The 12,567-nt window shown below is 35.0% G+C and overlaps 2 protein-coding genes across 2 annotated transcripts; one reads left to right on the top strand and one right to left on the bottom strand.

Moving 5' to 3' along the window:
• Positions 1-3,282: 3,282 nt before the first annotated feature.
• On the top strand, positions 3,283-6,209 carry LOC145137367 (FAD synthetase 2, chloroplastic-like). The gene is made up of 7 exons (XM_079071506.1): positions 3,283-3,397; positions 4,199-4,335; positions 4,424-4,504; positions 4,750-4,802; positions 4,977-5,112; positions 5,362-5,537; positions 5,669-6,209. Exons 2-7 carry the CDS (start codon positions 4,298-4,300, stop codon positions 6,157-6,159), a joined length of 975 nt encoding a protein of 324 aa, XP_078927632.1. The 5' UTR covers positions 3,283-3,397; positions 4,199-4,297; the 3' UTR covers positions 6,160-6,209.
• LOC145137366 (glycerophosphodiester phosphodiesterase GDPDL3-like) lies at positions 6,162-9,667 on the bottom strand. Its single transcript, XM_079071505.1, has 8 exons — positions 9,389-9,667; positions 8,594-8,890; positions 8,374-8,477; positions 7,781-8,282; positions 7,374-7,694; positions 7,136-7,278; positions 6,565-7,048; positions 6,162-6,487 (listed from the first exon to the last, which is right to left on the bottom strand). The coding sequence occupies exons 1-8, from the start codon at positions 9,504-9,506 to the stop codon at positions 6,228-6,230; spliced, it is 2,229 nt and encodes a 742-aa protein (XP_078927631.1). The 5' UTR covers positions 9,507-9,667; the 3' UTR covers positions 6,162-6,227.
• Between the last annotated feature and the right edge of the window lie 2,900 nt (positions 9,668-12,567).

Here is a 12,567-nt window from a genome sequence, read left to right as displayed (position 1 = left end):
CGCTAAATGTAAATTCTATATATCAGAATTTAGAAAATGGTCCTCTAACTATTCTAAGTGTTCAATTTTTTATCCGTTAAGTTTTTTCTTTTTTCAAGTTTCTTTTTTGCTAAAACTTTTTGTAACGAGATCATCCATACTTTATTTTAGGGGTGAAATTGGTACGGTACCAATTCATTTTTCCTTAAACCGTGTACCGTACCAATTGTAATTGGTATAAAAAATTTGCTACCGGTACCGTAACGAGTATACTTGGTACCAATATATTTGGTTACCAACAAGTTTGGTCGGTACAAATTGGTAATGATATATACTGACTTCTTTTACTAACTATTGTGTGCAAGAATGCACAGATCTGGACCAACGGATGGAATTAATCAGTGGACATGATTTGAGAGTGTATGATATTACAATAGGATTGCATGTACCATATAATCACACAAATTTTAGCAAAATTGTATTTTGGACAATTAACTATATTTAAAAAAAGAAAATTTCGGATTTTTAGGGATAATTAATTCTCCAAATTTTAAAAATCTGAATTTTTTTAATTAATTCAATTTTAATTTTAACGTAATTTATAAACATAATCGATTTATTCTGTCAGAATATTTTTTTTAGAATGATGTTTTTTAGAATTTTATTCTATTAGAATATTATTGAAGAATAACAAAATTCTTGAATCCGATGTTGAAAAATAACAACATTCTAATATATTCTTATACATCCGAAATTAAATACAATTCATACATATTCTTAAAGACTAAAAGCCTTATACATTTTAATATAATTATACATATTCTAAAAGAATATCAACAAAAATAAATAAAATTCTTAAAAAATAACAATATTCTTAAATTGTGAGTATGATCAAACTTTATTCTTTCTTCAAGTTATTCCTATTAGGTCTTCAACGCATTCTTCCAGCCATCCTATCATAAATACAACAAAAACTAATAATGGTTAAAAACATGTTACTTGCAATTAACTATCACTTTATATATTCTGGTAGAATACATAGAATATGACATAATACATAGAATACATTCTGGCAGAATAAATAGATTTTATTCTGGCAGAATGCATTTATACATTCTATGCTTTAGAATGTTTATACATAAAATACATTATGCTAGAATATACATTCTATGCATTTATACATTTTATGCCCTAATTTTAGGAGCATTTACTATGGCTGCAACATCTGCACCAGGAGGCTTCCCATGGTTTATCCATCTATCCATTGTGAAAAGACATACATACCCTTTACCCATGTTTATGAAAAGACATAAATACCCTTTTCAGATTTAAAAAAAAAAAAAGATAACCTTGGAGGATCAGCCTCAGTAAACTCCAATAGCAGCCCATTTTTCGTGCAGAAATAGATCCTCCTGTATTCACATTTTATAATATGAATTTGATCTAATTAATTTATTGGTTTGAAAATAAAATTATTAGATCTTACTCACTCCGTATTATGTGATATAACACCAGATTTGATGAACATGGTTGTGCTAGAATCTTGAATTGGTGTGTACTCGATCCGTATCGGCTGTGAATTCTCACTTAGTTGCATTGAACCTAGCTCATATATATATATATATATATATATATATATATATATATATATATATATATATATATATATATATATATATATATATATATATATATAATATGAATTGGTTGATACGATATTACCATGATATTCAAACTTTTGTACCATTACCGTACCAAGATTGTTCAGTTGGTACGGTACTACCAACCGAACATGTTGGCTACCAAATATATTGGTTACCAACTTTCTTGGTTCGGTTGGTAGTATGTTGGTTAGTTTTCTGTGGTACAATTTTGACAGCCCTACTTTATTTTCATTCATGTTGTGATTGTTGTCCCATAAAAAAGGCCATTTGTTTGTATGAACTTTATTAAACGATTAACCGAATATAGATGTGATAAAATAGAGTAGCGGAATAAACATGAGTATACATGAAAAGATTTAACTTTTACTTTTTTTAGTACAAATTAAATGAATCGGGTTGGATTGTTTGTCTGCATTTTCTTTATAAAATTTATAAATTCCTTTATTATGACTAAATAATATATATCATTAGATAATAATCCTATTTCTTTTAAATAAAGCTATATGAGGTGTTTTATGCACATGAATACAATTTTTGCAATTTTCAATTTGTTTGACGTGTTTGACCCATTAGGCTTGTTTCCATTCTAGCTATATTTTATACTTAGTTGATGTAATAAAGATAAATTATGACCACGATCTACTTATTGCTTATAGATTGAAATCATCACATCTTCTACTATTGAAACCCTCTTTCCAGTTCTTTCTTATCCATTTTTCTTCGTCCCAAACTTAGACCATCTGTTATACCTGCAACGACCACGATTTTCATCCACCTCCACGTTACCACCATCTCCATCCACCTTCCTTCCACTTTGAACCTGATATACTCTCCACAGCGAAGAGAGATACCCACATGAGAGAGAAGAAGAAAGAGGAAGATAGAAGAAGACGACTTGATTGGTCGTGGTGGTTTGTGGTCGGAACGAGTGACCACGATCGTTGTACAACGGAGCAGACGGGGTGGTGTGCACGCCCGTGGTTGTGGTTCTAGGTGGCAACGAAGGCTCTCCGTTGAGAGTACACCGGACGACCTTATAGTTCTTCTGTGTTATAGATTTGTGACCATCTTTTAAACAAACGATCGAAGACCTTCTTTAACTCCAATTTCATTCTTGTGTTTTAATCGACCATTAAGTAAAGCAAGTTGGTTTAAAAGCAAGTATCCTAATGTAGAAGAGCTTATATGAATCTAGTATACTTACACAATGATACCACCCTATAATTTAATTTGTTTTTATATACAAGTGATTTCAAATGGAGCCCAACACATCATAAGCCATTTGGCAACACATCACAACCAATCATTTGTTTTTTTATCGTGAAATATTTATTTGTTTTTACGTCTACATGTTTTACAGTTTACAGTGACAGAGAGATAACTAACATCTTTTACTCAGGATAAAGTCTAGGGAACACATTAACACTAAAATGTGCTTCTAGTTATGGAGTATAATGCCCTTCTAAATTAAAGCGTGACCTATAACTCTATAAGTTTTGACCAAAATGTCAAATCTTTTACTAGGGATTAAAAATAATAATAAATGATTTTCAGTGGGTGAAAATTGTAAATAAGAAATAGTCAATAGACTGTTTCTGTAATTCACCCTAAAAAGATAGAAACTAGTCTATGAGGCTGTTGATGATACCAAACTTTGGTATATGCAGTCATCCATTTCGTCCATAGCCGCACACCGGAGCTCGCGGAACCCAAATCGGGGGAAACCAATCGCCGCCGACCAGCAACATTTTCCGGTCAGTATTCTTCTTTAAGCCTGGCCCTCTTTTAACATTGATGAACACAATAACTGCATGTAGGTTCTTTGTTTTTTGGGTCATATTAATTTGTTTTTAGGAAGAATTGAATGCTAAAATAGTATATCGGATGAATTTTGGCATTGCTTTATGAACTAGAATATAAAGTTTGTTTCTTGATTTACTTGTTGCTTAACAGTTATACATTAATCAAACACTTGGTTTCTTTGTGCTTTTGCTGTTTTTTGACGAGTCGTGGAATCCATTCCCTAGTGTAAACCCTTGTTTGAAGTTCTTTTAGTATTAATGATAACCACCAACTGTTAGTCGATTTGTAGTAGTAAGTAAGACTTTGTTTTGATATGATGATTAATGAACACCAACTGTTCGATGAAACTCCCCAATGAAAGTATAAAGCTTTACACACAGTATTTATATTCATTTTAGCTCTTTTAGTATTTGGGGCTTATATGGTACATGTTGTACTTCAATCCATTTACTTATAAACAGGTTAAATTTGAAGTCAATCATGTAAAAAAAACGTTTTCGTTGATGCATTTATGCATTCCCATACAATGAAAACCAATCTCATAAAATTAAGTAGCACATATAAAAATCACAACATTCTAAAACACATGTAAGTAAACGTCCTTTTTGGTTTTCTTGAAATTTTGATCCAAGATTGCATCTTGGTTCACTAGTAATCATTACAAAATACAGATAAGATCAAGTTTAGTCCACACATTGTCAGTATTTTAGATATTTGGCTACAAATTAATAGCTTTTTGTGCATTAAAACAGCTTTCATGGCCTTTGTGTTTGTGAACACATTTGGAGAAGATATTGCAAGTTCATTGTAGCACAATTGGTCTAATATTTGTTGGAGCATTGAAACAAACAATGCTCACGAATCACAAGTTGTTTGTCCATCTGAATGGGTAAGTTCTGATTTGTATGAAAGCGCATTTGGGATTGGTCTATTAGAGTAAGGGTATTTTGGGAATATAATTTGGTGTATTTGTTCAGGGGTATTAGGTTACCGGTTACTGTGCAAGGGGCTTCAAGAAGGGTTATCTCTTTATCTTCTTCAGATATGCAGGCAACCAGGTATGCATTTGATGGAACATTTTTTTTATCCATTTTCTTGAACATTTTTTTTGTATTAATGTATTGAAATTTGGACAATGTTTAACCTGCTTGATTTTTATCTAGATTTTAAAATGTGGTCTATCTGACTTGTTATTAGTGAAATATAAACCCAAACTTTGATCAAGTTTCGTATAAATTAATTGAAATTGTCCTCTAGTATATTTTATATATATTGTAATCTATCTCTTTACGTGTGCAAAAAGTCAACAGGAAGACGAAAATACCCCTAACTCCAAACAACTATCTTCCGTGGCAGGTATTCCTTTATTTCACATTTGTAGTAATTTGACCCACTGTCACACCTTCATTTCGTCTTATACCATATAAACAAAAATATTCAACAAAAAACCTCAGATAATTACATTGCATTACACTATGTTATGTTTTGTTTATTTTAAAGAATTTAATTTGATGTTATATTGTATTGTAGGAGGCATAGTAGCATTGGGAAAGTTTGATGCACTACACATAGGTCATCGTGAGCTTGCTATCCAAGCATCAAAGGCAGGCACTCCATTCCTTCTATCATTTACTGGAATGGCTGAAGTTCTTGGCTGGGAACCTAGGTATAGGATGTGAAGGGTATTTATGTCTTTTTCTTTTTTTTGCACATATGAGATTAGATGCTAGTCCCTTTCCCATTTTTTTGCATCTTTTTGGGCGGGACAAAGCTTTTATTCTCATTGACATCAGTCTAAGTCTCAGTCCAAATGTACACCAAATACAGTACAAGTATTGTGTAATCAATGGGGCCCACCACGAATTGTGTTGTTTGTGTTGTGGTATAAAGTTTGAAATTTGAAGTGATTGAACAGGGCTCCTGTGGTTGCTAAATGTGACCGTGAACGTGTGCTTTCATCTTGGTCTGCTTGTTGTGGAGAAGTGGTCCCCACAGAGCTCGAAATTGAATTCTCTAAAGTTCGCAATTTGACCCCACGTCAGTTTGTGGAGAAGTTATCCAAAGAGCTTGGTGTTCGTGGTGTTGTGGCAGGTAGAACAAATTTGACCTCATTTCTTCAAGGGCGACATCATTATTTTCTCACATATTTTCTAAACTAATTATATATATATATATATATATATATATATATATATATATATATTTTTTACATAATGTGGTAGGCAAAAACTACAGGTTTGGTTATAGAGCTTCAGGTGATGCATCCGAACTATCAAGATTATGTGAAGAGTATGGTCTAGAGGCATACATTATAAACCCCGTGATGGACAAAAAACAAAGCATATTAGCCACAGGATTCAACGATGCGAAAGAAAGAGGACAGGTGTCATCTACACGTGTTCGTTATGCACTTTCAGAGGGAGACATGGGATATGTCTCGGAGCTTCTCGGTCGCCACCATCGTCTGATATTGATGCTGAATGATGAATCATTCAGCATCAAAACCACAAGCAGGATTTCGTATCCGAAATCCTGCTTGTTAAATCTTCCACCCAAAGAGGGTGTATATGAAAATTGTCGTATCATATCCAAAGAAAATGTTGTACCTTGTAGAGTAGTTGTTGATACGACAAATATTCATTTAGAGTTGGTAGAGATAGACCCTATTTGTATTCAAGAGTCTAGATACCTAAATATTGAGTTTGGTGCCTAGATTTTGTACTTTTAACTAAGAAATTAATTATAGATTACATGAAGTGATAATATTTGTTTATTAGTACATCAATAGAAAGATATGGAAATGGAACAAAGAAGCATTATCCACATAAGAGCTTTACGTGATGCTGATGACTCATTGACAATAGGCGAATGTGGTTTGTTTGTGGAAGTGATAGGTGCATCCGCCAGGTCAGCATCAGTCAGTATCGGATTTGGAGATCCAACTGGCGGCATTGCCCCAGGTGCCATGAAATGGACCAATTCGCCAGGCTCTATAGAGTGTGCATAATTTGGGATATCTTTGAAATGTAAACATTTGCTCCCTGTAGTTTTCCAAAAAAAAAAAAAAAAGATTATGAAAGCCTAAGTAAGTAAAATAACATCAAATGAGCAAACTTACTTCTGTATTTGGAGGTGGTAGCTGGAAAACCAGTAATAACACCATCAACACCAGCTCCCTCTACATATGTGGCTAATTCAACATAAGGATCTGAAAATACATCCCATGGTTGTGATACGAATTCATTACTCATTATTTGGACATATACAGAGAGGTTAAACGCTTGCAACTTTGGCACAACTTGAGTTCGATTAATAAGAAATCCGTTCGATTTAGGGTACACAGATTGCTTCCCGATGATAACTGAATTAGCTGTATGACTAATTTCTGAAATGGTTGAGTTTTCAGCATCACGGATGTTTTCATTAACCTCATAAACAAGCTCAAGCCTTTTGTTTTTGTTTGTTTCCTTGAATGATTTCAGAACTTTCATCTCAGAAGATTGGATTAATAACTTTTTCTTCTGGTAACTAGATTTGTTTAAAACGTCCATCACAACATCTGTTACGTTTAATCCATGATTTGTTGCTAGGTAGGCTGCATTCTGGGAGTTTTTGTAACAAAAAATAATGTCAGTTATTAGAAATTATGAAATAGATAAATTTTGAGGAAAATAGAGAATGAATCACACCTTTATGTTGATTAGGACACCGGATACAGAAGTAGCATTATTTGCAAAGTCCAAAAACTCAGACAATGTCATCAAGTTTCCATCATTTTTGAACTTGGGGTTACGAAACAATGTCTCATTTGCAAATGGGTTGAACATTGCAGCTAAAACATATATATATAAGAGACAACCAAAACTATAAATGTTGATTTTATGTATCTTTTCCTATTATTGATGAATAGAAAAATACAATACTTACGTCTTAAGCTCTTAATCTGGCTCCATGTGAGGCTGAATGTATATATTCCATTTCCAGATTGAAGCTCAGGAACACTGGATGAAAGGTTGCCAAAATCTGACTCAGCAACTGTTGTCCTTTCAAGAAGGTTTATGTCACCTAAGCAAAAAGCTACTCCATCACTTGTCATCTGAACAGGACAATCGATTATATCTACACCATCTGAAACAGCTTTTCTGTATGCTGAATCACTACACCCTGGAAACTCCCCACTTGCTCCTTCAAATGAGATAATTAAAGGCTTTCCTGAAGAATGTTTTTTCCCAATATGAGAAAAACAACCTGCATGGTTGTAGAATGTTATTTCTTGCATTCAACCTTTTTCAATATATGCATGAATCATGAGATTTAAAAGGTTCAAAACTTACTAAAAGCTGCTGATGGAGTCACTGGATTGTCGGAAAGAACACCATCTACAGAGAATCTGCCATTATCCACAAAATACAAATACTCTTCTACAGGGTCATAACTGTAATTATACGCAAGTTGCACATCATTCATGAAATCTGAACCAAATACTTGTAAACCCTCTTTGTGGGCATCCAAGACCAATGAGGTAGATGGTTGTAAATACAAGTCATTATCCACAGGCCATATGTATGATTTAGGAACTAAAACACCAGAAGCAAATGTGTTGATAAATGTCAGATTTTTTAAAAGTGAACCATATGTTTGATTGGTTGAGGGCTCAGTCTTGTTCACTTCTAGAAATCTGAAAATTAGTTTTGTGGTGGTTGATTTGAATGTTGTCATGATACTTTTCAGAAATTCCACCTCTGGTGATGATATATATTTAACAAGATTTCTTTTAGAAGCATCAATCACAAAATTTCTCATACTCAAATTGTGTTGCCTGAAAAATGCATCATGCTGCAAAAGTATAAACAGAAGGGAGGTTAGCAAACATAATTTGTTGCCTATGCCATTAGCAATTTCTATTAATCTACAAAGTAATAATCACCTGGATATTCAACCATAATCTTCCCTGATTCGCAGCATCATCTACAGTAAGGATGGGAAACAAGCCATCATAGTATGGTGTTCGGGACAAGATGTTCTGTGTTACTGTTCATTGCACAAAAGGAATCATCATGAGTTTATTCATGAAATCATAAAGTTGCAGATATCAGACACATAAAAAGGGAATCTTGTGTAGTTCAATGCATGAAAATTTAACTTACAGAAGACATTTTTTTGTAGATCATCGAGTGAGAAGTCAACAGGAAACCATCCTGTTGTGGGTACTCCATTGACAGGGTATGTCTGGGATCTGTTACCAAAGACTTGGCTAATGGTGGAAGCATTATTAAGATCAAGGTCCGGAAAGCAGATCCCAGCTGCATCTCTAGTTAACTGCACATCGCACCAGAAGATCACATCGGGAACACTAAATATCTTCGCCAATTCGTAAGCATCTACACTCGAGTCAGGAAATACTCCTGAAAACCCACCACGTGCTATGACTAAAGGGCGTTCTCCTGAAAAGGTAGGGAAGCAGAGTTGAAGAACATGCAATAAAAATACGCACAAATGACGAAACTTAGTCAATTTGACCATTTAGGTGTTGATTGATGCAGCAATAATTTATAATTACACACCCTAACTCATCTAATCTTCTAATAATTACTTCGTACGATGAGTTGATTAAAACCACTAAAATCATCTAAGCAATCCTCCAAATGATTATTTTACCTAGACGTTCAAAACTGTTCGTAGTTGAAGCACACATCCAAAAATGCCCTTAGAAGAGCACAAGTTCGCAACTGATTTCCATAAATTTAACCAATGATGTTGCCTTATTTATTTCGATCTCTATCTTAGAACTGAAACGCATTATTACAATGTATCTCCAATTTTACATTCGAAATTTTGAAATTAAATTCTGAAAATTAAACTTAACATGCAATCAAATAAATGAAACACGAACAATGATAGAAAATGAGAATCGCATAGAAGTGATTGCAATAATACTATACCGTTTAACGTATTCCATTTACTAGTTCTGTTACTAGATCCCCGGGCATCCGTCAACGATACCGAACACACAAATAGCAGTATATTAAGTAGCCACCGGAGTTTCCACATTGCCAGCATCTCTACACCGGAGGTTAACTGAACTTCGGCGACTTCTTGCTTTATCGGGAACGCTGAGAAAGTAAGAATCGAAGTTTCCAGGTGGTGAGAGAAGGAAGAGGACTAGAGGAAGGAGAATAGACAGGAGTTGATGACGAAGGAGATACAAATTGACGTTGTATTCATGCTAAAAAAAACGCATTAAATTATATAAAATTTAATTTTGGCGTACACAAGCCGAGTTTCACCAGCTCTGTCCTGGCTTGGCTAAGACAACTAGCCGCTAAGCCATGCTATAATAAGAATGCTTATCTACTTTCAATTTCACTATTATTTTCATTATGATTAACAAGAGCAAAAAGAATATTATAATAACCGCTTTTTGGTTAAAAGAAAATTATTAAACATTAATTTCAGATTTTTCACAAACTAACGTATACGCAAAGACCAATGCCACGTATAATGTAATAATTTATCAACTGATTTGTCAAGAATAGCAATAAAGAAAACAATATTTTACGGATTATGTGCAAATCTTGACTTGAGCCAGTGCTTTGGCTAGAGGGTTGACAACTAGAGTACAGCTCAGCAAAGTCTCATAAACTAACGTATACGCAAAGACCAATGCCACGTGGCTTTACATGGTGGCCAGTGGGCCCACAGAATTTGTTCCGGCCCATTTGAGGACCAAAGTTCAGACGCACGCTGCTTAGGAGAAACTTTCTAGTAATGGAAAGTTGTTGGAGGTTATAGTAATTGTCCTTCTATATTTGGAAACTATGCAAATTTCCAATTCTTTTAAAAGTTTACTAAATTCATACTTTTGGTAATAGTTATAAACCTTTTTTAAAGAATAAATGTATGCATCGGGTCAAAACTAGCAAGTGTTGGTGGAACTCATCAATAACTCATACTTAAAATATTTTTGATATATCTTTTACAAAAGCATAATATATTAAACTAAGGGTTTTGTTTGTAATTCTATTAAACTCATGGATTTATCTCGGAAAATAACTTATGAGGGTAATTAACTGTTCATTTGGTCACTTTCTTTTTTTTGTATCTCATTTACCATTGAATTTGTTGTAGGTGTTCATAGAAACCGGCTATTGAAGGTTTCCGACAATTTCTTATCTCCGACGACTCTTCGGTTGTCTTCTCCGGCGAGCCTCCGGCAAAAATGAGTTTTTCCGGTAGACTTTTCTCAACTGCCATCCAAGCGGCACCCACCGTCGGTGCTGCTGCTTAGCTTTCTCCACCCTCCCCTCTCTCCCTCCTATCGATTTGATGCCAGAAAAACGAAGAAGGGACGAGGCAGCAAGCCACATGCCACCTCCTATTGCCATCATCGGAACCCACCTGCCACCTCCCTTTTGTTGTCGGTAAACCACCATCGCCACCTCGTGCTGCTTGCTGTTGCTGTCATCCAGCCGAAACCTAAGGATCCGTCGGAAAACTCATTTTTGCTAGAGGCTCGCCGGAGAGTCGTCGGAGATAAGAAATTGCCGGAAACCTTCAATAGTTGGTTTCAATGGTTTCTGTGAACACCTACAACATGTTTAATGGTAAATTAGATAAATAAAAAAGAAAAGTGACCAAATGAATACAAATAATAGTTAATTACCCACATAAGTCATTTTCCCATTTATCTCTGTAAGCTCCCACTTACTTTTTGAACCACGTCCGCATAAGTTTAACAATTTGTGTAAATCAGGCAACGTAAAAGAAAGAAAGAACATTTGGAATAATTAAATGGAAAATATGCTTCCTTTATTACTTTTATAAGTTTTAACAAATGCTTAGGAGATTACCAAATATTATAATATGGGCATGAGATTGTGTCCCGTTCGTATAAAAGTATAAAACTCTAGCTACTTAACGGACGATCGATATCGATCTAATTTAACGCCTATAATAAGTCATTTAGAAAACTCAACTAAAATCCAATTTTAATTTATATATTAAATAAAGAGAAAGTTTTACATAGACGTAGCGGGTAAACGAGCAACAAGTTGTGCCGCAACCCCTTTTTGGATGACAAAACTAATTTTTTTAAAAACAACATCTATTGATCTTAGAGTCATAACATTACTATGCATGACCCGTTGGACTCTATTGAGTAGCTCCACAACTTCTGGCGCAAGGAAACCGAAAGTATCAAATGCAAAGGGTATAAACGTGTGTTGATTTTTCATGCACGCTTTCTCATGTTTTGCCACTTTGTTTGATGCAACTTTTAAAGCAGCTTACCCCACAGTGAAAACCCCACTCCCCAAGCCCACAAGAGGGGAAACCCCTGTTAGATCCATGCATGTATGTTTTCCTCCAACCCATCCAAATACTAAAACATCAGCTGGTTTAAGTGTTGATTTTCCTTCCAATGGGTCAGTCAGAAAATTCACAGGTGCCTCTTTCTTGGCAGAAACCCCAACACGCCTAAATATGTCGAAAAGAACATCCATAACCAGATCGTGTTGGTAATTGTAACCCGGCAGCTCTTTACAATGAACTGCATGCTCCCCAAAAGAGTCCAAGCATGCCTTGCGACAAACAGGTCAAGTATCATCAGCCGGAAATAAAGGGATCAGGCGATACCTGAGGATGACACGATACTCCACTGGCGACATATGCTGGCCAAGACCGTCAATAGGAATAGTCATAAGAAAATCCTAAGCATGTGGGGCCCTTAGACACTCATAAATTGCTTTCTGCCTAATCGTCATGTCGAAGTGAACTTCCATGTCTTGGACAATTTTACTATAAAGGGCACTCGCCAATGAATGTTGGGCTTTTGGAGGGGCGGTGTCCTTATTAGTGAAACTACTAAAATCAAAGCCCGTAATCGTATCACGAAGACATGCCAAAGCACAAACATAATCTGAATTCATACTACATATGCCGCTATTTCGTAAGATGTGGTCTTGTAACACTCACGATTGAGCTCGTGAAGCCACAAAAGCATAGAAAGAAGCCTCTACTGCTGAGTACAACCCCAAACCACTGAGCCTAATTGGTAACGAAGCCAGACACCATTGATGGTCCCCAAAGAACGGACACCCGCAAACCACAATGTCCTCAATCG

This window comes from Lactuca virosa, chromosome 9, assembly GCF_052849685.1.
Source record: "Lactuca virosa cultivar CGN04683 chromosome 9, Lactuca_virosa_CGN04683_v6, whole genome shotgun sequence".
In the NCBI taxonomy this organism is placed as follows: domain Eukaryota; kingdom Viridiplantae; phylum Streptophyta; class Magnoliopsida; order Asterales; family Asteraceae; genus Lactuca; species Lactuca virosa.
This window is presented reverse-complemented; position numbering and strand designations above follow the sequence as displayed.

Coding starts and splice junctions, on each gene's coding strand:
- LOC145137367 (XM_079071506.1), top strand. CDS start 4,298: ATGCTCACGAATCACAAGTTGTTTGTCCATCTGAATGG. Junction 4,336..4,423: donor TTGTTTGTCCATCTGAATGG/GTAAGTTCTGAT, acceptor GTATTTGTTCAG/GGGTATTAGGTTACCGGTTA. Junction 5,538..5,668: donor TGTTCGTGGTGTTGTGGCAG/GTAGAACAAATT, acceptor ATAATGTGGTAG/GCAAAAACTACAGGTTTGGT.
- LOC145137366 (XM_079071505.1), bottom strand. CDS start 9,506: ATGCTGGCAATGTGGAAACTCCGGTGGCTACTTAATATACTGCTATTT. Junction 7,279..7,373: donor CCAGATTAAGAGCTTAAGAC/GTAAGTATTGTA, acceptor TATATGTTTTAG/CTGCAATGTTCAACCCATTT. Junction 7,049..7,135: donor GTGTCCTAATCAACATAAAG/GTGTGATTCATT, acceptor AAAAACTCCCAG/AATGCAGCCTACCTAGCAAC.